At 42.7% G+C, this 23308-nt stretch overlaps 1 protein-coding gene and 1 pseudogene across 2 annotated transcripts; one reads left to right on the forward strand and one right to left on the reverse strand.

The window, feature by feature from the left end:
• Positions 1–53: 53 nt before the first annotated feature.
• Positions 54–10374, reverse strand: dtl (denticleless E3 ubiquitin protein ligase homolog (Drosophila)). Of its 2 annotated transcripts, none has more exons than XM_029734128.1 (15): positions 10153–10374; positions 9545–9649; positions 9344–9436; positions 9014–9075; positions 8781–8901; positions 8345–8410; positions 7836–7942; positions 7655–7728; positions 7312–7415; positions 6980–7084; positions 3223–3335; positions 2992–3081; positions 2491–2629; positions 1549–2201; positions 54–1344 (listed from the first exon to the last, which is right to left on the reverse strand). In XM_029734128.1, the coding sequence occupies exons 1-15, from the start codon at positions 10202–10204 to the stop codon at positions 1324–1326; spliced, it is 1905 nt and encodes a 634-aa protein (XP_029589988.1). In that variant the 5' UTR covers positions 10205–10374; the 3' UTR covers positions 54–1323. The 2 variants fall into 2 exon arrangements, with proteins under 2 accessions (XP_029589988.1, XP_029589989.1); XM_029734129.1 differs by having other exon boundaries at positions 1511–2201.
• A 1979-nt stretch (positions 10375–12353) lies between these two features.
• Positions 12354–21052, forward strand: LOC115174417 (integrator complex subunit 7-like; annotated as a pseudogene).
• Positions 21053–23308: the final 2256 nt, after the last annotated feature.

Consider the following 23308-nt stretch of genomic DNA (forward strand, 5'->3'; position numbering starts at 1 on the left):
TAAGACCGGGCTCTAAACCATGTGACAATATGCACAGAAAACAAATAGCAGTAAATTGGCAACTGGAAACGTTTATAAATAGGCAGGATACTGTGTCCATATAAACAAAAATTGTTAATATTGTCATTTCAGGCGAGTGCTTCTTTTGAAGCCAGGCATAGGTTGCAATTACATCAGTTACTATATTTATCCATCAGGAGGATACACTAACATCCAATTAATGTCACCTATATTTGCAGCAGAGATCCAACAGTGTGGTGTGAGGTTAAAAAGACTGTTTGACCCCACAATCATGTGATCCTCTGAATGTAAGCGCCCAGCACTAGTAGCGTGCTAACCTTTGCACATGTGATCACATGCAGAGAGCAGAAGAAAATGTTCTCATGATGGAGGCACTAGCTCAGACATCCATGTTTCAGACAGACACAAAAGAATGTTGCAGGTTGACAGGACTACAACCTATCATGCATTCTTAGTCTCCTTTCAGTACAAATTCTCATTGTGTATGTGAAGACAGGATTAACACAGTGCAAACACATGCCAAGTTACAACAACAGAAGTGGAAAGTATACTGGAAAAACAGGTTGGAGACCAGTGTCAGCAACCTTTGAACAGCACTGCATGGGCTGTGAACTGTTATAATGTATTACTAACAATACTAACTCACCCAAAGTTTGGTTTTAATGTACTTTTATAAGTATTGTCATGTCTAGGGACTTGCTTTCTGCATTATCATCTAAATATTTTGTAGGGAAATCTGACATTAGACTTTACTAATGGTAATTTTAGTCTCATGCCCTTTGTGAATACTCAGGACTTATAGTGTGATATGGTAGTGACACAGCTAATTATTCAGAATGGAGAACCAAGACTGGAATTCAAACTTGTGCAGACATAAATGGTGTAGGGTGAAGTTGCCCCTAGATGCATTTAATGGTTAAGGTTAGGATTGGTGGAGGGGAAGCGGATCATTGTATACAAAGTTAACGTACAAAATAAAGACGTGAGAACAGGAATCTCTTGTAAGTTTGTCTTCTATGTTGAGTGGACAACTCATTGTAAGGATCCTCAAAAATGGGTGCAATATTGGGTATATTAAGGTTAAGAATCAACCCTCATATATTTAAAAAGATTTCTCTATGTTGAACAGTGATCCAAATTAAAATACATATATAGGAAATATATATAATTTTTTGTTACAAATATAAAATATTGTCTCTCTGAATCAGCACTGAGAACCATTTCATTCCAAGCTGATCACTCCCGAGTCCTTCGCTGGAACTAGGAAGATATTTTCTTAATGGATTTCGGTGAGCGCATTTATCAGGAGGGAGAGGACATTGCCTGGGAGAAGGAAGGAACAGGAGAAAGGTAAATGATAACAGTTTCCTGGTTATACAGTAAGAGACATCAATGTTTTTTCTACATTGGGAACACCATGTGTTATCATATGAAAAACACGTCCAAGAGATAGCGCAAATCCTGTTAAGAACATCAGTAGACTTCATACATTTCTGGTCAACTTGTAACTTAGGATCTTGTGTATACCGGTGAGGTCGGTATCCTGCCATCTTGCCTCTTGGGGGCACTGGTGCTTCTGGGAGTGCTGCTGGGTTTTCCCACACCTTTCCTCAGCTTCTGGCTCATTGCTGACAACCAGTCTGCCCCTTCTGGAGAGCTGTTCTCCTTGTCTGCCTGTGTGGCTGGGACAGGCCTCTGGTCCTCCACCTGGAGGTCTGCTTTTCCCCAGGCCTCGCTCCTCTCTGTGCCCGCATGAGGTGGCTCCTGGTTAGGGCAGCACACTCCTGCTGGTCCCCGGCTCCTCTTGGCTGCGGGGTAAAGCCCTGTGATGCAGTCACAGTCCCCCGCCGCCCCACTGTCACCATTCTCCAGCCGGCGCTCGGCCGTCCTCTCCGAGGAAAGGGTAGGGAGGGGAGAGGGGCTACGCACCTTGCGGAGAAGAGGGGTGATCTGTTCTCCGGGAGGCCGGGCAAACCAGTTCCTGATGGAGGGCGTTTTCTGACATATGAGGGTGGCCCTGGCACCCTGGGCCTGAAGGGGGGAGGCGGCGGTGGTGCTGGAGGCGAGAGGCAGGTCTGCTCCTCTGGGGGCGCAGGCAGCAGGCTGGGGGGAGGCCAGGGCCCCCAGACGCCTTGGCCGGGGACTCTTGGCTGGGGTGCACTCCGCCTGGTTCAAAGGCACTGAGAGAGAAACAGAGTTTTAGTTTCAATCAAGAGTTCAGCTTGTTCAAGAATCATTGGAGATAGTCATCTTTGTTATGGTTGGCAATATACAGGCTATACAGACGAGTAAACGCATTTGAGGATGGTAACCACCGTAATGGATATGGAATTTTAGATACTGCCAATCCTCATCAGGCCATTTTAGTAAAGATGAACCATGTACTATCCAATTCTTTAATTGACTGGAATGTAAAACATTTAATGGACCCCCTCTCTACTGATAGATGGCAGCAGTAGTGGTACTCACTTGGACTGGGCATGGTGGTGGCAGGTTTAGGACATGCCCAGCCCACCAGATTGTCCTCTCCGACAGAAGACTTTGCTCCATCCGTACCCCGGTCCAGACGCCAGATCCGTACGCTGTCGTCATCAGAGCAGGAAGCGATCTGCCAAGACAGAACATGAGATTACACAGGACCCCAACCTGCACTTCTCCTAGCCTGGTTAAACCAGACTGAATGATGCACTCATCATTGTTTCAATGGTGAACACAGCTTTTAGTCTGGTCTACCCAGGCTACCAACCTGCACCTCCACCTCCAGACCACTTCAACTACCACAATTCTGTTTTATGGCAAAATAATAATATTTAGAATGAGCAGATCAAACTAAAAACATTTTCTCCAGGGACAGAATGGATATAAAGGCAGCTTAAAGGATATCTTTCCTGGCCGCTGCAGGATGAGTGTTCTCAAACTCATCTGAAATCACACTGGCTATGTGAACACAGACAAAATCTTAGATCTCACCTTTGTGAAATCTGTGGGGCACCATGCTATGGAGGTCACTTGCTGGCGGTGGCCCTGAAGCATCATGGGAGGCTGTTTTGGGTCGGAGATCTGAAATCGGAATATAAGTTGGTAAGACACTAATAAATGCATGGATAGAATAGTCAAAGCATGTTGATTTGTCAGCCATCGTCTAGCAGTCTGCTTTTCAAAGGTTTTCACTTGATTGGTCAAACCAAAATGGCAGCTCACCTTCCAGATGTAAGCATGATGGTCACTTGAGCCACTAGCCAGGAACTGGTTGTCGGGGCTAACAGTGGACTTCACGTAAAACGAGGAGTTGAGGTGACCACCGAAGACTGCCACTGCAACAGAAAGACATGTATGAACATCAGGAATAACGTGCACAGAACTAAACATTGAAACCACCAGAACAACATTTCAGTTGTTCAGAGTATACAGTGCGAGTACACAAAGTGGTCAACAAATAGGATCCTGAAGAGGCTCTCCATATATTACTTCTTGATTGGTCAAGATACTGGTCACATGGTAGGTCAAAGCCCCCTGGGCTACATTCTTGGCTAATTCCTGAGGAATAGTGGTTGCAAACAATACCAGGGCCGTATTTGGTATTTATTAGGATTCCTATTAGCTGTTGCAAAAGCAGCAGCTACTCTTCCTGGGGTCCACACAAAACATGACATAATACAGAACATTAATAGACAAGAAAAGCTCAAGGACAGAACTACATATCAATACATACACACAAACGATCAGTTCATTAAGCACCAAAGGGGAATTGAGTGAAACAGGGAGGGACTACCTGGACTTGTCCAATACGAACTGCTAATTTTCTCTTTCCATTGCAACCTGAATTGTTTTCTGTTGCATGTCCCAATGAACACAACCCAGACTTTGATGACTCATTAACAACACAAACACTGAGGTATTTCTCATCTTTCTGTCAGACAGTCTCTTGTACACGGAGGTACCCACTAGAGGTCAACCGATTATGATTTTTCAACGCCGATACCGATGCCGATTATTGGAGGCCCCAAAAAAGCCGATACTGATTAATCGGACGATTTTTTAAATTTGTATTTATTTATTTGTAATAATGACAATTACAACAATACTGAATGAACACTTATTTTAACTTAATATAATACATCAATAAAATCAATTTAGCCTCAAATAAATAATGAAACATGTTCAATTTGGTTTAAATAATGCAAAAACAAAGTGTTGGAGAAGAAAGTAAAAGTGCAATATGTGCCATGGTAGAAAGCTAACGTTTAAGTTCCTTGCTCAGAACATGAGAACATATGAAAGCTGGTGGTTCCTTTTAACATGAGTCTTCAATATTCCCAGGTAAGAAGTTTTAGGTTGTAGTTATTATAGGAATTATAGGACTATTTCTCTCTATACGATTTGCATTTCATACACCTTTGACTATTGGATGTTCTTATAGGCACTTTAGTATTGCCAGTGTAACAGTATAGCTTCCGTCCCTCTTCTCGCTCCTACCTGGGCTCGAACCAGGAACACATCGACAACAGCCACCCTCGAAGCAGCGTTACCCATGTAGAGGAAGGGGAAACAACTACTCCAAGTCTCAGAGCGAGTGACGTTTGAAACGCTATTAGCGCGCACCCGGCTAACTAGCTAGCCATTTCATATCGGTTACACAAGCCTCGTCTTGGGAGTTGACAGGCTTGAAGTCATAAACAGCGCAATGCATTGCGAAGGGCTGCTGGCAAAACGCACAAAAGTGCTATTTTGAATGAATGCTTACAAGCCTGCTGCTGCCTACCACTGCTCAGTCAGACTGCTCTATCAAATCATAGACTTAATTATAACATAATAACACACAGAAACACGAGCCTTAGGTCATTAATATGGTCGAATCCGGAAACTATCATCTCGAAAACAAAACGTTATTCCTGTTACATTGCACAACCCTCAATGTTATGTCATAATTACGTAAAATTCGGGCAAATTAGTTGGCAACGAGCCAGGCGGCCCAAACTGTTGCATATACCCTGACTGTGTGCAATGAACGCAAAATGACACAATTTCACCTGGTTTATATTGCCTGCTGACCTGGATTTCTTTTAGCTAAATATGCAGGTTTAAAAATATATACTTCTGTGTATTGATTTTAAGAAAGGCATTGATGTTTATGGTTAGGTACAGTCGTGCAACGATTGTGCTTTTTTCGCAAATGCGCTTTTGTTAAATCATCCCCGTTTGGCGAAGTCGGCTGTCTTTGTTAGGAAGAAATAGTCTTCACAGTTCGCAACGAGCCAGGCGGCCCAAACTGCTGCATATACCCTGACTACCCTGACTCTGTTTGCAAGAGAAGTGACACATTTTCCCTAGTTAAAAGAAATTCATGTTAGCAGGCAATATTAACTAAATATGCAGGTTTAAAAATATACACTTGTGTATTGATTTTAAGAAAGGCATTGATGTTTATGGTTGGAGCAACGTGTACCTAAGCAATTATATGCAACGCAGGACAGGCTAGATAAACTAGTAATATCAATAACCATGTGTAGTTAACTAGTGATTATGATTGATTGATTGTTTTTTATAAGATAAGTTTAATGCTAGCTAGCAACTTACCTTGGCTTCTTATGCATTCGCTTAACCTCGTGGAGTGCAATGTAAAGCAGGTGGTTAGAGCGTTGGACTAGTTAACCGTAAGGTTGCAAGATTGAATCCCTGAGCTGACAAGGTAAAAATCTGTCATTCTTCCCCTGAACAAGGCAGTTAACCCAACGTTCCTAGGCTGTCATTGAAAATAAGAATGTGTTCTTAACTGACTTGCCTAGGTAAATGTGTAAAAAAAAATCATAATAATACATTTAAAAAAAAAAATAGGCCAAATCGGCGGCCAAAAATACCGGCCCTAATTAATCGGCCATTCCGATTAATCGGTCGACCTCTAGTACCCACTCAGCCATTCAACAACCTCTAGGCTATTGGAAAGACGATTTATTATGATACGTGTCAGGCACGTGAATGACAGAAGCCAAATTCATTATGTGGCTGTACAACAGGGGTCATGCTGTACAACAGGGGTCATGCTGTACAACAGGGGTCTCCAACAGGTCGATGGTGAGCTACCAGTTGCTCACAGCCCACCTATGAGCAGCTCACCAAACAATTCTGAAAGTACATGCAATTTTCAGGTGTTCCACCGCAAACTGTCATAAATAAATCTCACAAGTATCAGACACCATTAGCTCCCAGCTAATATCTAATCAATGCAACATTGACATTATTTCACACTTAGTTAGTCAATATTTGTTTAAAAAGCCAAACTTAACACAATAATTAATTTCCAGTAGTATTGTCCCTGTCTGTCTGTGTGGTGCGCGCATTTGTCTTGCACTCCATGCGTAGCCAGCCAGTGGATGTGACAACCATCTTGTGGGTTGACAGAAATACTATCCCCAAAATCTTCTCAATTAAAATGTTAACTGAAAAGTAGGCTTATCTGGCAGAAGTATATCATGAATAAGTAAGTATATCATTATCTATTCTTTTCTAACTTTGCCATGAAATGAGCAGACAGAACCATCGCTAGACCGGCACAGACAGCACATTCCTCACTTGCTAAATGTGCAATTAAAAACAGCCACATCCGGAATAAAAGGGGAATTACACACAACATTTTGAAAAGGTTGGCAACCCCATGCTGTACAACTAGCTATTTAAGCAAATTAATCTTCCCAAAGTATGGCATTTTTGCCAAACTGACAGACAGCTTCCCATATATCAAATAGCCTCAACTGAACAGAAGTAGTGTGCAGCCCCATCTGGTGGTAAACAGTGGTACTGGCAGATTGAAATGTAGTGGCGTGCTGGAGCTGAATGTGAATGGGTGGTAACTAACTTGTTTTAAAACAAAGTGATGGGCTGAATGCAGACATGCTTCTGATGGATGTAGCCATAGAAACAGGATGACACAGAATGAGCTTTGTATGGAGCATTTGTTTACCTGGAGTGGTTTTCAGCCCGCTGACATTGAACATGTAGATGTTGTTGTCAGTGCAGTTGGAGAACAGGTTGGAGCCAGTGGAGTCCAACACCAGCCCTGAGTAACCTGTCACACAGACAACACAGGCCAGGTTATACACTAGGCCCTATTTGAATACTTGTAAAACGTTTCCTTCATTCCTTGAAGTAATCACTGATCTGATACTGTTGGCTAGGTGAAGGTAGGGGTTCCAGACACCAAATAGCTTTCACCAATCCAGTGAGGTCTGACGTAGGGAAGATGCAATTTTGAAGAACTCAAATTGGGCCATAGCCATGTTTGAGAAAACCCACCTAGCTTCCGTGTGCTAGTCCCTGGGTATGGGTACGCCTGGAGGGGGGTGGGGTCATGGCGGTACACTGTGTAGTTTTTCCGGAGGTCCCACATCTTGATTATCCTGTTTAGGAGGATAAATACATCACAATTCAAGTCAGAATCATTCTGCGTGATGCAGGCGTCACATACATCCTTACGAAAGTAATCTGGTCATGTTCAGTATGCACAAAACGCAAGGAAACAGGGTGGTACCATCTGAATATGTCTAATTAGAAATGCTTGCTTTAGTTTCCCATGGTAAAACATTATGTTACGGTGTGTCTCAATGAATATGGTGCTCTGTTATTAGATTATTCTTACCCATCAACAGCACCTGAGGAGATGAGTGTGTGTTCATCCTGGAACAGAACCGCTGTGACACTCTGCTGGGAGTCCTACAAGAGAGATGGAGACAAATCAGTTATCCCAGTCCCCTATTCAACATTAAAAACAACGCTGACACCGAGTCAGTTGTTAAGGGTATTAGGGTATTACCACTCACCACAGAGGGGTCCATGCCGGGGCGTTTCTTCTTCGTCTTAGAGGGTGTGTTTCTGTCCATTTTATTGTGAGCTCCACTGATCTGCTTTACCTGCCTATAGAAGCCATCTGAGGGAAAAACAAACTCCATTACTCACCGAATAATCTCTTGTGGACAGACTACATAACATAACTGGTATAGTAGTGTCTGCCAACAAACTGTGGGATGTGATGACTGTACCGGTGAACAGATGTTTTTGTAACTGATCATTTGGACAGGTGTACGCCTCTTTTCAAATTTCAGAAAGGGGACATTTGGCCAACTTGCAGAGAGAGGGGAGTGAACCTACCGGCTGCTATCGCTCCACGTTATAGTATATTATAGTATAACACGTGTCCCAGCAGAACTTAATCGAGCATCTGATGCAATAACCCAAGATTTTAGTTCCGGGTTTAAAGATTACTCACTGAAAAACTCAAACATCATTTACACTAAAAAAAAAGCGTAATCGCTTTTATATCTGGCCTTACCTTTTTTGCTGTACCTTGTGTCCCAGACCATAATATTCCCATCTCGGCCCCCAGTACAGAACACAGCTGTGGGAGAAGAGAGAAGCCACAGTGGACGGTTACCATGGCTACTCATGAAGAAGTGTCCGGACACAAACAACTAAGTGTGTATTTGGCCTAAAAAGCACGGGGTCTCCTGGGGTAAAACAGAAACTCTGCAGCAGTCGTTTAAGAAGAGCTTTGTTTTCAGTAGCTGAGCTGTGAAGCTGGTCAGTGATGATGCCTACGACTAATCAAATAACAAATATTTGTGGCATGGCTATACACATGTACAGTCTGAAAGACCATACACTCGATGGAGCAAGCAGTGTCTCTGCATTCAGGAAGAATGTCTACAATGTATCGGGCGCTGCCCCTCTGGGACAATAAAGTTATATTGAATTGATTAGAAATGTACCTTTCTCCTGCCGTGTGAATGCAACAGACATGAGGCTGCACTGGTGCCCCTTGAAGCTACCAAGGAGCTCCCCTGATGTCACATCCCACAGCTTGGCCATCTGATCACCTGACGCGGTCACCTGATGGTGAAAATATAAACATAATTTGATCATGTGTTCTATAAAATGTATATTAAAAAAAATACTAGTCTGATCACTGTGTGTGAAACAACCAGGAAAAACTTCTACTCACCAAGCTAGCCTCCCCTGGCACCCAAGCAAGGTCACAGATAGCATTATTATGTGCCAACCATTCTATGGAATAGAATACATTAAGTTTGTACCTCAATTGGCCTCTGATGATATTTCATGGTCCAACAACAAGACAAGCTAGACTGGTGATTCAGACAGCTGCGGTGACTATTGGCTAGTCACACAACTAGTGGTGTGCCTCACAACCTTCCTAGGAGGTCTGCATCATATGGGCGCATCATGATCATACCATCTGTTGTCTGAGCCGAATAAACAAGGTACTAGAGTTACTCTGTTGGTGGTGTGATTCTGTCACTCAGGTATAACATACCTTTCAGAAGTGGACTCTGTCGGTTCTCTGTGTTGTACAGCCTCAGGACTCCCTTCTCACTGGCCACCGCAAGGACGCCCTGCAGTCCCGGGGCTGAAATCGACAGGAAAATAAGCAGTAAAAATTTAATAAATAACGAAATCAGGACAGTGATTAATGGTTGTCGCCCTCAAAGACAGAGTACAATATTTATTGTATTACCTGTAGAGAAGGCGACCCCCACATTCTCGTTTGTGATGTGTCTATCATGACGGGCACACTGGTAGTCGTCCAGCAGAGAGAACAAATTGTATTTTGGGCTGAGGTCTGTTGGGAAATAAACAAATAGCCACTCAGGAACATGCAGTGCAATACTGTATGGAGAGCCACCCTAAACCCCGTCCGGTCTGGGTAGGTCCTTGGCTTAAGCACGCTAGTCATTAGTTATAGAGCTAGCTACCAGTACTTCCGTAAGGTTGCAACAATTATAGAGCTAGCTTCCAGTACTTCCGTAAGGTTGCAACAATTAACAAAACACATATATTCAATGAAAATATGCCATCGAGTATAAGATAGTAACATGATCAGGATATTATTATTTTTTTAATGAACGAGTCGACATGAAAACAAATAAATAACGAAATTTGAGACTGAGAAGACTGAGTAGATAGATAGATCTAGCTATAGTCGACACACAATGGCCAGCCTAGCAGCCAACAACGCTGAGCCAGCTAGCTTACTTAGGCTAACTAACATTATAGCTAGTTAACGTTAATACGAGTCAAACCAGACGGAATACTGTCTGGATCCTTATAGATTGACATTCTTACCATTACACCTCCGTTTACAGACTCCTCTGTCAACAATGGAGCGAAAAAGCATTTCTGTTACTAAGCCGAAGCTAGACGATTCTTCTAATATTTTCAGATGAATTTCTGTACGGTGGTCATCAGTTCGTGGCTCCCCTTTCGCGTGAACTGAAGTAACATATATATATATATATATATATATATTAAAAGTAACAAAAATATAAACACGAATCCCCCGCTAAACCTACATTACACTCGCTGATTGGTTGGAAATCTGATACTTCCTGTATTACGTCACTTTCTCCCTTTGTGCGGAATGAAACATGCTAAATTCAGTGGCTAAATTGATACTGTTGAAGAGAATATAAAGTTATTTCACGTGAAGTCTAAAATATAAGCAATGTCGCTTTTAACTGCACTAAATTCTTGTCAGAGGCTGGTTATGGGGAACAAGAATTTTATACAAATTCAGCTTACATAGAGTTGGACAAAGGTGTGTACAGTTAACCAGTCATCAAGCAACTAGCTTGCTAAGCTAGCTACTACAATTAAAATGACACGGTAGCTTGTTAGCTATTCGTCACAGTGATGAGCAAACTAAAACTAGCTAGCTACATTGACATTGCCCAGTTAGACTGCTTAGATTATCTAAATGTTTGACTGTCATTTATTACAGTTTTGCAGTCTTGGAAACTTGGCTAGCAATGTGAAGTAGTGGTCGTCTAACCCCAAACTCTTTCAGAACTACCCTTTCCCCATCCTCATTAACTCTGCCTTCCTGAAACTGGCAGACATCTTCAGGCTTGGGTACAGAGGATTGTGACATTTCAACAAAACATTACTCTGCAAAATGCATTGCAATATTGATCAATAGCAAAATGCATATACCTCTGCCTCAGAATCGTTCAAGGCAGCTAACCAGAGGCAGATTTGACCATATTGTCCTCCTACTGTAATACATAAACATACCTCTCCCCTCTTTCAGGAACAACTTTCTGCGCCTTTGTGTGTTGAAGGTGACTCAACAGAGCAAGAAGCACCTGGAGAAGATTCTCAATGTGCATGAGTTTGTCAAGAGAGTGTTCTCTGTCATCCACACAAAACCAAGGTAAAGACCGTTTCGAGTTGGATATTCAATGGATATTTGCGCTTTCAAACCACTTGAGCCACAGACTCCAAATAAGTGTCATGATGTTGGAAAAATTGTGCATAATATTGCACAGGTCTTATTTTCACGATTTGGACATTAATTCGCTTTCCAAAGCTAATAAACATGTTTAAATGTGAGCAGCATTTTGTATTCCTCGTTGAATTAGTTAGGAAGCGTAAACACAGTACAAACTTTTTTTACATTCAAATTTCAATAGCTCCTTGGTCATGTGACCTACTGACCTCAACCAAGGTTCAGAATGTCCACTGACTACCCTTCTATATTGCACAGCCTTTGGTTTGTCAATTTTCATCTCACACGTTTTTACATGAATTTTTCATACTTTCTAATTTCAATAACTCCTTGGTCATGTGACCTGACCTACTGACCTCAAACAAGGTTCAGAATTCCACTCAGTGGGCCTACACGTTGCACACACTTTAGTTTGTCAATTTTCATCTCACAAGATTTTACATACATTTTTCAAAATTTCTAATTTGTGACCTTTGTGATATTTGTGATTTTTCAGTTTTTTTATAAATATACATTTGCAAAAATTCATAGAAACCTGTTTTCGCTTTGTCATTATGGGTTATTGTGTGTAGATTGATGAGGGGGAAAAAACAATTTAATCAATTTTAGAATAAGGCTGTAACATAATAAAATATGGAGAAAGTCAAGGGGTCTGAATACTTTCCAAATGCATCGTACCTACAACTATTTCAAGAGCAATGCAAGGCTAGATCATCAGGGCATGAAAAAATGTGAAACCTCACTGATTCCAAAAGAAAATGGCATACATACACCATACACTTTTTTTTTTTGAAGACTCAATCATCTCCGCTTACATGATTTCTGAATCTCTGTGTGTTTCGTCCTGTTTTTGATTTATTAAGGATGCTTGGCAGTTTGGCCACTTTCATCCCTGAATGGAAGAATGCCCATCATAGCGTTCACCAAAGTCTAGACTCACACGACAACGTTGAAGTAGAGGCGGACATCTTTGTATCGGACTACTTATCTGCGCAGTCAAAGTAAGTGGTTTGAGAAGTTTCAGTCTGGTAGCTGTGTTGTCTGGCTGATCTGTCATGATTTGAACTTAGCCAACTTCCTTGCAAACTGTTCACACAGTTGTTTTGGTTCTATGCCCCATCCAGGAAAGAGGAATAATTATGTATTGAACTTGTTAGTTTCTCTGTACCTTTCAATCTGCAGAGACTTTGCAGCTGGGATTTGCAACAAAATCAGTTAAATGATTCAAGGTAACATAATGTTCTCAGTATCATGTGAACATCTTGTGCAGAATCACGTTACATTCTGAGGAATTAGGGTTTAGTTATATACAAGCAACTGAACAAGCACATTTTCAAGGATTCTTCATTGTCCCTTTAACTGTTGCCCCTTAGGTGTTGTTGTAGAGAAGAAAAGGCCATGCGATTTTATTTTTAGATGAAGCATCCAGGGTCGTGGTTCATTAAGCCACACTGTAGCAAAACATTTTGCAATGGGAACAAAGACAGACAAATGCAAGTGTTTGTTATTGGACAAGTTCAGATAGTACCTCCTGGTTTCTGAGCCTTTTCTTCCATGTGATCTCCCATTGGCCCGTGCTATGTTTCACTATGCTCTTGTTCCTCCACAGCTCTGGATGCCCCGGTGGACCTGAAACTGAAGCTAATCCCTATTCTGCAGCACATGCACCACAATGCCGGCCTGGCCTCCAGCAGCCTGGCCTCTAGCGGCCTGGCTTCCAGCAGCCTGGCCTCTAGCAGCCTGGCCTCCAGCAGCCGGGAGCTGCTTCAGCAGCTGGTCACCTCCTACCCCTTGGTCATTGTCACCCTGCACACCTTCACACAGCTGGTCACCTCCTAACCCCTACACACCCATGGTCATTGTCACCCTGCACACCTTCACCCAGCTGGCTGCCTCCTCGCTCATCGACATCCCCAAACGGGTAGCTATAGCAACGGACACTAAGGGGAAACTATGGGGCGTGGCTGATGTGTAAACAGATATTACATTTTCAAATTGGTTAAAATTAGGTTAATGTTAGTTTGTGTTAAGGGTTTGGTTTAGTTAAAGTTAGCGTTAAGCTCAGGCTCCGTTTTAGATTTTGGCTAGTCGGCCTGTCAATGGGATGCTGGTAAGAAAAGTCCTCATAGTCTCTCCCCTGGACACTAATGGACATTAGAATCCCATTGGTATGCAACCCAGACAGTTTTTGGCAGCTGGATGCTATTTGGCATGACACCCACCACCACAGCAGACAGTACATCTCATTCGAAACAGACAGACAAACAGATGTCCAAGTACAGAATTTGAGTGACAACTCACTTGTTTATTATATGCACCTGAAGTCCCAAGACAGCATAGCTTAGCAAAAGTGGAGAACATACTGTGGCACCCACCCAGGCTAGAAAATCTTAACTCCTTTCCTTAAGTTTCTGTGAGATCAGTAGGAGGCTTTGAATAATGTTTAATTTATAGTCTGTTCTCTAGGGCAGCTGCCTTGGGCCACTTCTTTATTTAATATATACCAATGACCTTTCCTATGCCCTAGCTGAAACTCAAGCTACTATATTTGCAGATGATACTACAATTTATGCAGCAGGACAATCGGTTCAACAGGTACAGCAAGCTTTACAAGGAGATTTGGAGAATATTAGGGAGTGGGTTTGCCAGAATAAACTTGTTTTAAACACCAAGAAAACCAAAGTTATGTTGGTCTGTTCCACTAGGAAAAGGCCAAAACAGCATGGGATACAATTAAGTATGGGAGGAGTACAAATTGAAGAAGTGGCAGAAACCAAAGTATTAGGAGTGCAGCTAGACAACTGCTTATCATGGTCATCTCAAATAACTAATCTATGTAAAAAAAATATTAAAACAGCATGTATAATCAGAAGGATAGCTAAATATTTACCAGGAAAAATTCTTATGCAAATAACACAAGCTTTAATTGAGAGTCAAGTGAACTACTGTTCTGTGGTCTGGGGAAATGCATCATCAAGGGAAGTTAGGAGGCTGCAGATTGCACAGAACAAAGCAGCAAGGATTGTTTTACGGTGGAGATATGGTTTTTCTGTTGCAGTCATACGCAATGTTCTTGGTTGGTCATCAATCGACAAGATAATTGAAAAAAACATGCTTATTTTATTTCATAATATAAATCATTTAAAACGGCCAAGTACAATTCACAACGGTAATCAGTTGGTAAGAGACAGACATTCCGTAAATACTAGGAATAGATTGTCCACCATCTATGCGTTATCCAGACAGAAAAGAGAAATAGGCAAAAGAACATTTCGATTTAGAGCAATAAAGAAATTGAATAAATTAACTGAGCAAACCAGAAACCTTTCAATATATAAATTTAAACATTATTTAAAAACAATTTAAATATAATACACAGAAATGTTGTGGGATTACAGTAGATGAAGAATTCATATTTTTTAGATTGATTATTTATTGGTTTATTACGTTAGTATATTATGTATGTTTGTAATAGTGTGTTATATGTGAAAATGTGTTCGTATATAAATTGTATTTTAATATTTAAGGACTCTTGGAAGATTAGTCCAAATGGGGACTAAAAGAGATCCAAATAAAATCAAATCAATCTCTCTGTCTATCTGAAGTTACAGCTGCTTCTCCAGTACATGAAGGATGACCCTAGGAATGCAGTCAAGAGACTGGCCATCCAGGACTTGAAGCTCCTGGCTAAAATGCCACCTATCTGTGGAACAGAGAAAACACTCAGGTGGGGTCTTGTCCCACACATACCTGCAAATTCCCTACTCCATAATCCAACAGCGAGTGGTGACTTATCTTTCATGGGTTATTATGAGGATAATCCATGTTTTCATAATACTGTGTTAATTTATTTTCCTTGAAATGCATTACCTTGCTTACATAGCTATTCTGAAACTGACTTTCATGTAAATCTTATTTAAAAAAACTATTTACTACATATTCAACAACAGTTGTTTTCCCTTCAAAGTTTAACAACGCTCCACTTGAAGCCCGTATTCAAAAAGCATCTCAGAGTAGGAGTTATTACCTAACAAAACTGATCCTTTACCAGCACACCTACTTTAAGACTCTTTGTGATTACCAGCCCTGCTGTTTGGGGCTTTGTGACATTCAGTCAATTACTTAAGTTGGGTTCAAAACTTTCCAAAACATTCCTCCTTTCTGTTCCTCAGGTGATGCTTCCACCCCTCCTCGGCTCACTGACCTGGTTAAGCTAGCGCAGGAATGCTGTTACCACAGCAACCTGGCCTTCTCTGCCCATGGAGTCACTGTGCCCGCCAACATCGCTATTTCCTATCCAGAGAAAGGTGTGTGTGTATAGGGTACCACTTAGTAGGAGGAGATGTCCTCTTACTCATCTTTAATTAGCTACCTGACCATCACAGGTCTTCACACTTCACAGCCATCCAAAAATAGGGTCTACCTAAGAAAAACTTCCAGTAGTGGACTAATTCATGTTAAAATGGGTTTGGTGCACTCCAAGGTCTTCACAGGCCTTCACAGATACCAGTACACTATTAGGGCTTGTCCGTAATAAAGTAACAGTCATCCATTTAATTAACTGCAGTGTTTTGTTCTTTGCCAAGAAAACGTTTTTTTTTTTTGTAATGGTTGTTGCTGCCTGGCCTGTGTTATTTAGGGATGAAAGTGGTATCTATATTAACGTTATTGTCCTGCTTTCCCTCCCCAGACATGATGCAGCTGGAGCAGGACACAGTGATGGGGGTGGAGTCTCTGCTGGTGCTCTGCAGTCAGGACGACAGCCCCAGAGCTCAGGCCACGCTCAAGGTGTATATCACCCTGGTCCAAGTGTCTATACAGTACTCGTACAGTGAGGGGAAAAGATGCTTGGCATCCTTGGTAGTCGTGTAAAGTGCCATGGAAACTGTAGTTTATTAGCTATTAGTTTATCAATAGTTTACTAAAAAATCTGTAATAAACAGTTATAACCATTTGTTGTAATTGTGTACTTTTTACTCTCTCCCTCTCTCACTCCCCAGATGGCTCTCACCTCATTGGTCCAGCTGCTGAAGAGTCGCCCCCACCTCAGCCAATCGGCTGTGGAGTTCCTGCTGTGCCAACTGCACTCGGCCCGCGACCAATCACGTGCTGATGTGCCACGCCCTGGCGGCCATCGCCACCCAGCTGCCCGTGCTGGGATAGGGCATGCTAGGGGATCTGGTGAACCTCTACCGGGTGGCCATTCACTTGTTCACCGACAAGCTGCAGGTGCTCCTGGTGAGAGATACACAAAGCCCTAATACTAACTGTTATTGCCCTAAGTGGACAAGTAAAAGCGGAGTGAATTGAATTAGAAACGTTTTGTTGTCTGAGTGAGGGAAATGATGTAAATGAAGACGACTTGATATATTTTAATAGATGAGATGTTGAGGATTATAATAAATACTGCTTTGATGTCATACAAGCAAGCCAAACACCTGTGAGTCCAAATATGCACTTCACATTCCCATATCATAAAACTCATGTAATATACAGTGTCAACGTTTATGATCACTATGTTGATGTAGGGTTACAAGATGACATACTGTCATACCCTGGGTTCATCTGAATAGAATGAGCCTATATTTGATGTAGTTACCAGATGACATGGTGTCATACCCTGGGTTCATTTGAATAGAATGAGCCTATATTTGATGTAGTTACCAGATGACATGGTGTCATACCCTGGGTTGTTCTGAATAGAATGAGCCTATATTTGATGTACAGTTACCAGATGACATGGTGTCATACCCTGGGTTGTTCTGAATAGAATGAGCCTATATTTGATGTAGTTACCAGATGACATGGTGTCATACCCTGGGTTGTTCTGAATAGAATGAGCCTATATTTGATGTAGTTACCAGATGACATGGTGTCATACCCTGGGTTGTTCTGAATAGAATGAGCCTATATTTGATGTAGTTACCAGATGACATGGTGTCATACCCTGGGTTGTTCTGAATAGAATGAGCCTATATTTGATGTAGTTACCAGATGACATGGTGTCATACCCTGGGTTGTTCTGAATAGAATGAGCCTATATTTGATGTAGTTACCAGATGACATGGTGTCATACCCTGGGTTGTTCTGAATAGAATGAGCCTATATTTGATGTAGTTACCAGATGACATGGTGTCATACCCTGGGTTGTTCTGAATAGAATGAGCCTATATTTGATGTAGTTACCAGATGACATGGTGTCATACCCTGGGTTGTTCTGAATAGAATGAGCCTAAGTTTGTCTAGTGTGAAGAGAATTAGCGGCGGCACACACACATGAATGTACTTATGACTCCTTTCTATGCGATCCAAAATTCCGGTCTGTTTCCCTGAATTGCATTTTTAAAGCCTAACACTGTAATATTGTATTTTATAACTTAGCTAGTCATGTTGGCAATATAAAAAGCTTTCAAATAATGCCTACCTGACTTAGATTACGATTTTATAATGGAGCGTTTTTTTATTTGTAAACAACAACAGTAATTGTGTGATGGCGGGGATGCAGGGTTGTGTTCCAAACAAAACAACTACAAGTGTGCTTGCTCTAGTTCCTCAACGACACAGCTAGGAGAGCTCAAAAAAGCACCTTATAGTTGAAGACTCTTCTGTGAGTTATAAAAGTGTATTGAAATTGCTTAGGAACTATGCACACTTTGGAGGTGTGTGTCCACTTGGAGACACCAGTTAGTCCTCTCACTCAAACCCTTGTCATTTTTGATGTCTTATGTTGCGCCTACCCCACATTTTCCTGGAACATTCTTCACATGTTATTGAATGTATACAGAGTATTTTTGTTATCAACAAATGCGGCACAAAGTACTGTAAATGCAAAATCAACAGTACTCTTTGGATTCAGTCTTGTCAAGTGAACTGTTGTGTCCTCACCTTTTGGTCTAATCATTTCCCCATCCCCAATCTGTTCCCCTTTCAATTGCTGCCATGGTTATGCATTTTTATATTTCTTCTGAAAGAAACATTTCAATTAAGGCAAATTCCCACAAGTGTAAAGGGTTAATAGGAAGCTAAGGAGTGAGCACTGATTTGTTCTCATATGTGGTCTCTGATAAATTCTATTAAAGTTGTTTCCAAAGCTGTTCTCCAATCATGAATCCCACCTACTAGATACTAACATCTGGCATGCGTCACCTCTCCCTAGGTCTCCCTGGTGACTGTGGTGTTTGTGGCTAGCCAGTCGTCCCTGTCGGCGGAGGTGAAGACGGTGATCAAGCAGCAGCTGGAGAATGTGGCCATCGGTTGGATGGTGAACCGCATCACCAGGCAGGCCTCGCGCATGGTGAGTTTCTAGTCTGCGGGAAGTCAAGACTCATTAAATCTGGAACATTTACAGGAATGTTAATTATTGTCCCTGTCAAATTAACCTAATATAGTGATGTCAAGGAGGCTCTTGTAGTCCTCTCTCGGTAAAGTAAGTAAAGTAAAGAGGAAAGACTAGACCTATACTGTATTTATAGATAAGATCTTTGTTGCCCTCATTTAGGGTGGAATCCTAAATGTGCATGCTTAACTTGACCCTCGCATAAATTATGCATTGACGTCATTGGCAGACTTCCGTGAAAACTCAAGTTACAATGCGTAGATCTCCAGTTAGTATTCAAGCCTTAGTCATTAGTCGCTGATGCCTTAGATATCAGTGTAGCAGCATTTCCACCCTACTGTCCTGATGTGTCTGTTCTGTCCTGTCTGGCCCTCTCTGTTTTCCGTAGGGTTGCCATGAGTTCTCCAGTAAGCTGTACCAGAGCCTGCAGACGCATGTGGCCTCGGAGCATTTCTTCTTCTGGCTCAACGGTCTGAAGGAGTTCTCCCAGGCCGTGCTGTGTCTTAGCGGCCTGGAGGACGGAGACTACAGCGAAGCTATGGCGGCCATCGTCGAGGCCCTGCGCTCTTACCAGAAAGGCATCGCCTCCCTGACGGTCAGTGACTGGCCACCTGCTTATAGTCAGTGTGCAGTCATTGGATGTGATGCGGTCATATCTCTGCTTAATGTTCCACTGTCCTTCCAGAGGTTCATCCAGAAACTCCAGTCAACCAGCATTAAGGGAACAAACTAAAGCAATGGAAATACTATTGGGAATACACTACTGTAGCTCAGTTCTTGCTTTAGGGGCCGTTTGATGCATTGGTATTTGGTACGCTGTAAAATGTATGTATCATATACGCAATAACCTTTTATAAGTGGTATTTTGCATCTAAATTATTTATTGAAATTGATCCAGACTTATTGTACATTTTTTGCTTTTCCAGCTTGCTCTCTCCCCATCTCCTCTGGACCCCGACCGAGCCAATCCCGGTGCAGAACAACCAACAGCTGCCTCTGAAGGTGGAGGGCGTGGTACAGCATGGCTCCACCCCCGGATTGTTCCTCAAGATTCAGTCTGTCTGCCTCAACGTCAGCTCCGCTCTCCAGACCAAGACTGGTGGGCTGGAATACAAGGTGACTCTGCAGCTATCCCAACCCCCTGCCCTAGTAATGATTATTGCAGTGGTTATAAACAGTACACACTAATGGGCTGATGTTATAAGTTGTTGAGGCTGTACTCCTATACTGTTACAATGTCTCTAGCTACTCTGGTTTTAGATCTTTTATCTTAATTTAAAGAAAAATTAGTACAACTCCTAATGGTTCAGCTTCATTAATACAACAATGCCAACGTATGTAACCGCCAGCATATTTAATTTCCTGTTAGATTCCACTGGTCAGCAAGACCAATGAAATTGAGCAGCAGGTGGAGCCCCAAAACGACTACTTCAGCACCCAGTTCCTGCTCATCTTTTCTATCCTGGGCAGCCACACGGTCAACATGGAGGCCTCCGTGGTGGACGAGAGCTGCATGGAGTGGAAGACAGGGCCCAAAACCACTGTGTCGGTCAAGTCCCTGGAGGACCTTTACTCCCAGCAGCTCTGCCACCACCAACAGCAGCAGCAGGCACAGCAGGCTAGGCCCAAGCTGGCCCCAGCCCCCCCAGAGGAGTAGTGTACATGCCCGCTTCCAGTGATACCCTAGTAAAACCCCTCTAACCCAATGCCTTGTCTCAAAGGTCTTGGTTTGTTTCCTTCCCTTTCCTTCTCTGAAATGACTGGACTGAAGGAATAGAGGCAACGGCTTGGTGAGCTTTCACCTACTCATCATTGCTTTCACTTATGCATTTCTTTTAGGTTAGTGGTCAGAGAATGGAGGAAGGGAGACAAAGCTAAAGAAACGTTATAGTTCAGTCCCCCAGGAGGTTGCTTGTCTGGCAGAATTTCAGGTGACTGTTTACTAATATTCTATACCTTTTCCAATTATTATAGACCACATTTTACTGAAGCTCCGCAATGTGAGTCTTTGTGCGAGTGTGGTTTAATTGTTTTCAGGTGGGGGCAGTAGGACAAATGGCCATTATATTATACGGATTGGCTGCGGATCCGAGTTGTCTGGAACCCTCTTCCCAGCAGCTAGAGCCGAAGCTTCTGCGCATGTGCGGGATTCTCTACAAAATGCACAGTCTCTGCTCTGCTTGTTCGGCTGCCCAGAGAACAGGCTAATCAGGCGTATTTGTGGTGAATGGTGCTTATTTAATAAAGTTAGATCGAAGCTAAATCAGTGTCTGCAAGATCGCAATAATAATATTCTACATAACTTAATATATCTCTGTGCCTTTATTAGCTTTCAATAAAAGACTTGTATAGTGAAGAGTGGAAATATACTGCTCAAAAAAATAAAGGGAACACTTAAACAACACAATGTAACTCCAAGTCAATCACACTTCTGTGAAATCAAACTGTCCACTTAGGAAGCAACACTGATTGACAATAAATTTCACATGCTGTTGTGCAAATGGAATAGACAACAGGTGGAAATTATAGGCAATAAGCAAGACACCCCCAATAAAGGAGTGGTTCTGCAGGTGGAGACCACAGACCACTTCTCAGTTCCTATGCTTCCTGGCTGATGTTTTGGTCACTTTTGAATGCTGGCGGTGCTTTCACTCTAGTGGTAGCATGAGACGGAGTCTACAACCCACACAAGTGGCTCAGGTAGTGCAGCTCATCCAGGATGGCACATCAATGCGAGCTGTGGCAAGAAGGTTTGCTTTGTCTGTCAGCGTAGTGTCCAGAGCATGGAGGCGCTACCAGGAGACAGGCCAGTACATCAGGAGACGTGGAGGAGGCCGTAGGAGGGAAACAACCCAGCAGCAGGACCGCTACCTCCGCCTTTGTGCAAGGAGGAGCAGGAGGAGCACTGCCAGAGCCCTGCAAAATGACCTCCAGCAGGCCACAAATGTGCATGTTTCTGCTCAAAAGGTCAGAAACAGACTCCATGAGGGTGGTATGAGGGCCCGACGTCCACAGGTGTGGGTTGTGCTTACAGCCCAACACCGTGCAGGACATTTGGCATTTGCCAGAGAACACCAAGATTGCCAAATTCGCCACTGGCGCCCTGTGCTCTTCACAGATGAAAGCAGGTTCACACTGAGCACATGTGACAGACGTGACAGAGTCTGGAGACACCGTGGAGAACGCTCTGCTGCCTGCAACATCCTCCAGCAGGACCGGTTTGGCGGTGGGTCAGTCATGGTGTGGGGTGGCATTTCTTTGGGGGGCCGCACAGCCCTCCATGTGCTCGCCAGAGGTAGCCTGACTGCCATTAGGTACCGAGATGAGATCCTCAGACCCCATGTGAGACCATATGCTGGTGCGGTTGGCCCTGGGTTCCTCCTAATGCAAGACAATGCTAGACCTCATGTGGCTGGAGTGTGTCAGCAGTTCCTGCAAGAGGAAGGCATTGATGCTATGGACTGGCCCGCCCGTTCCCCAGACCTGAATCCAATTGAGCACATCTGGGACATCATGTCTCGCTCCATCCACCAACACCACGTTGCACCACAGACTGTCCAGGAGTTGGCGGATGCTTTAGTCCAGGTCTGGGAGGAGATCCCTCAGGAGACCATCCGCCACCTCATCAGGAGCATGCCCAGGCGTTGTAGGGAGGTCATACAGGCACGTGGAGGCCACACACACTACTGAGCCTCATGTTGACTTGTTTTAAGGACATTACATCAAAGTTGGATCAGCCTGTAGTGTGGTTTTACACTTTAATTTTGAGTGTGACTCCAAATCCAGACCTCCATGGGTTGATAAATTGGATTTCCATTGATTATTTTTGTGTGATTTTGTTGTTAGCACATGCAACTATGTAAAGAAAAAAGTATTTAATAAGATTATTTCATTCATTCAGATCTAGGATGTGTTATTTTAGTGTTCCCTTTATTTTTTTGAGCAGTGTATAAATGTTCAGCAAAGCTACTTACTTCATCTGTAGTTTAGTGAAGAGAATGCAGCATTTAGCCATTCAATTAAATTCTCCATGGGCAGGGCCGCCTCCACATAAGGTGCCCTTGACTGCCAGTGAAAGTATTCTAAACCATTTCCACATTCCATCCCTTTACTTGGCACTGTTCTAAACAAGACCAGCAGGGGGCGGTCAGTGACTTGGAGAATAAATTACTACAGTGGCAAAATAATCATTGAATGGTAAGAATGATATTTGGAACAAGTATGGATGGACTACAGTCTCTTGATCAATTTGACTTGTATGCAGCTCTCTGCCCATTCTGTTATTGTTACATGTCCTTCAGAAATGTATGTTTTTTCAGTTAGGTACAGTTCATTTTATTCCACAATAGCTTCAGTGATGGACTGATGCTATTTTTTTTTTTAAAGTTTTACTGTTCATCTCTGGCTCAAAATCATTTGGTAGTCGGTGGGGACAGTCGGCACTTGCTCAAATCCAAGTTTTTGGTCAGCGTCGTCGTCATAGGGAAGATCTCAATTGCATATTCCTCTCGTCCTCTCTCTCCTCGTCTCCTTCTCAAAACCCATTGGAGGAGAAAGTCAGAGGGCAGGGAGATAATCCCATAACACAGATTCTCGCAGCAGTATGTAGGAGGATGAGTCCTAGATGTGTGCAGGAGGGCATGAGACGAAGGAATGTG

This window comes from Salmo trutta, chromosome 35, assembly GCF_901001165.1.
Source record: "Salmo trutta chromosome 35, fSalTru1.1, whole genome shotgun sequence".
In the NCBI taxonomy this organism is placed as follows: Eukaryota; Metazoa; Chordata; class Actinopteri; order Salmoniformes; family Salmonidae; genus Salmo; species Salmo trutta.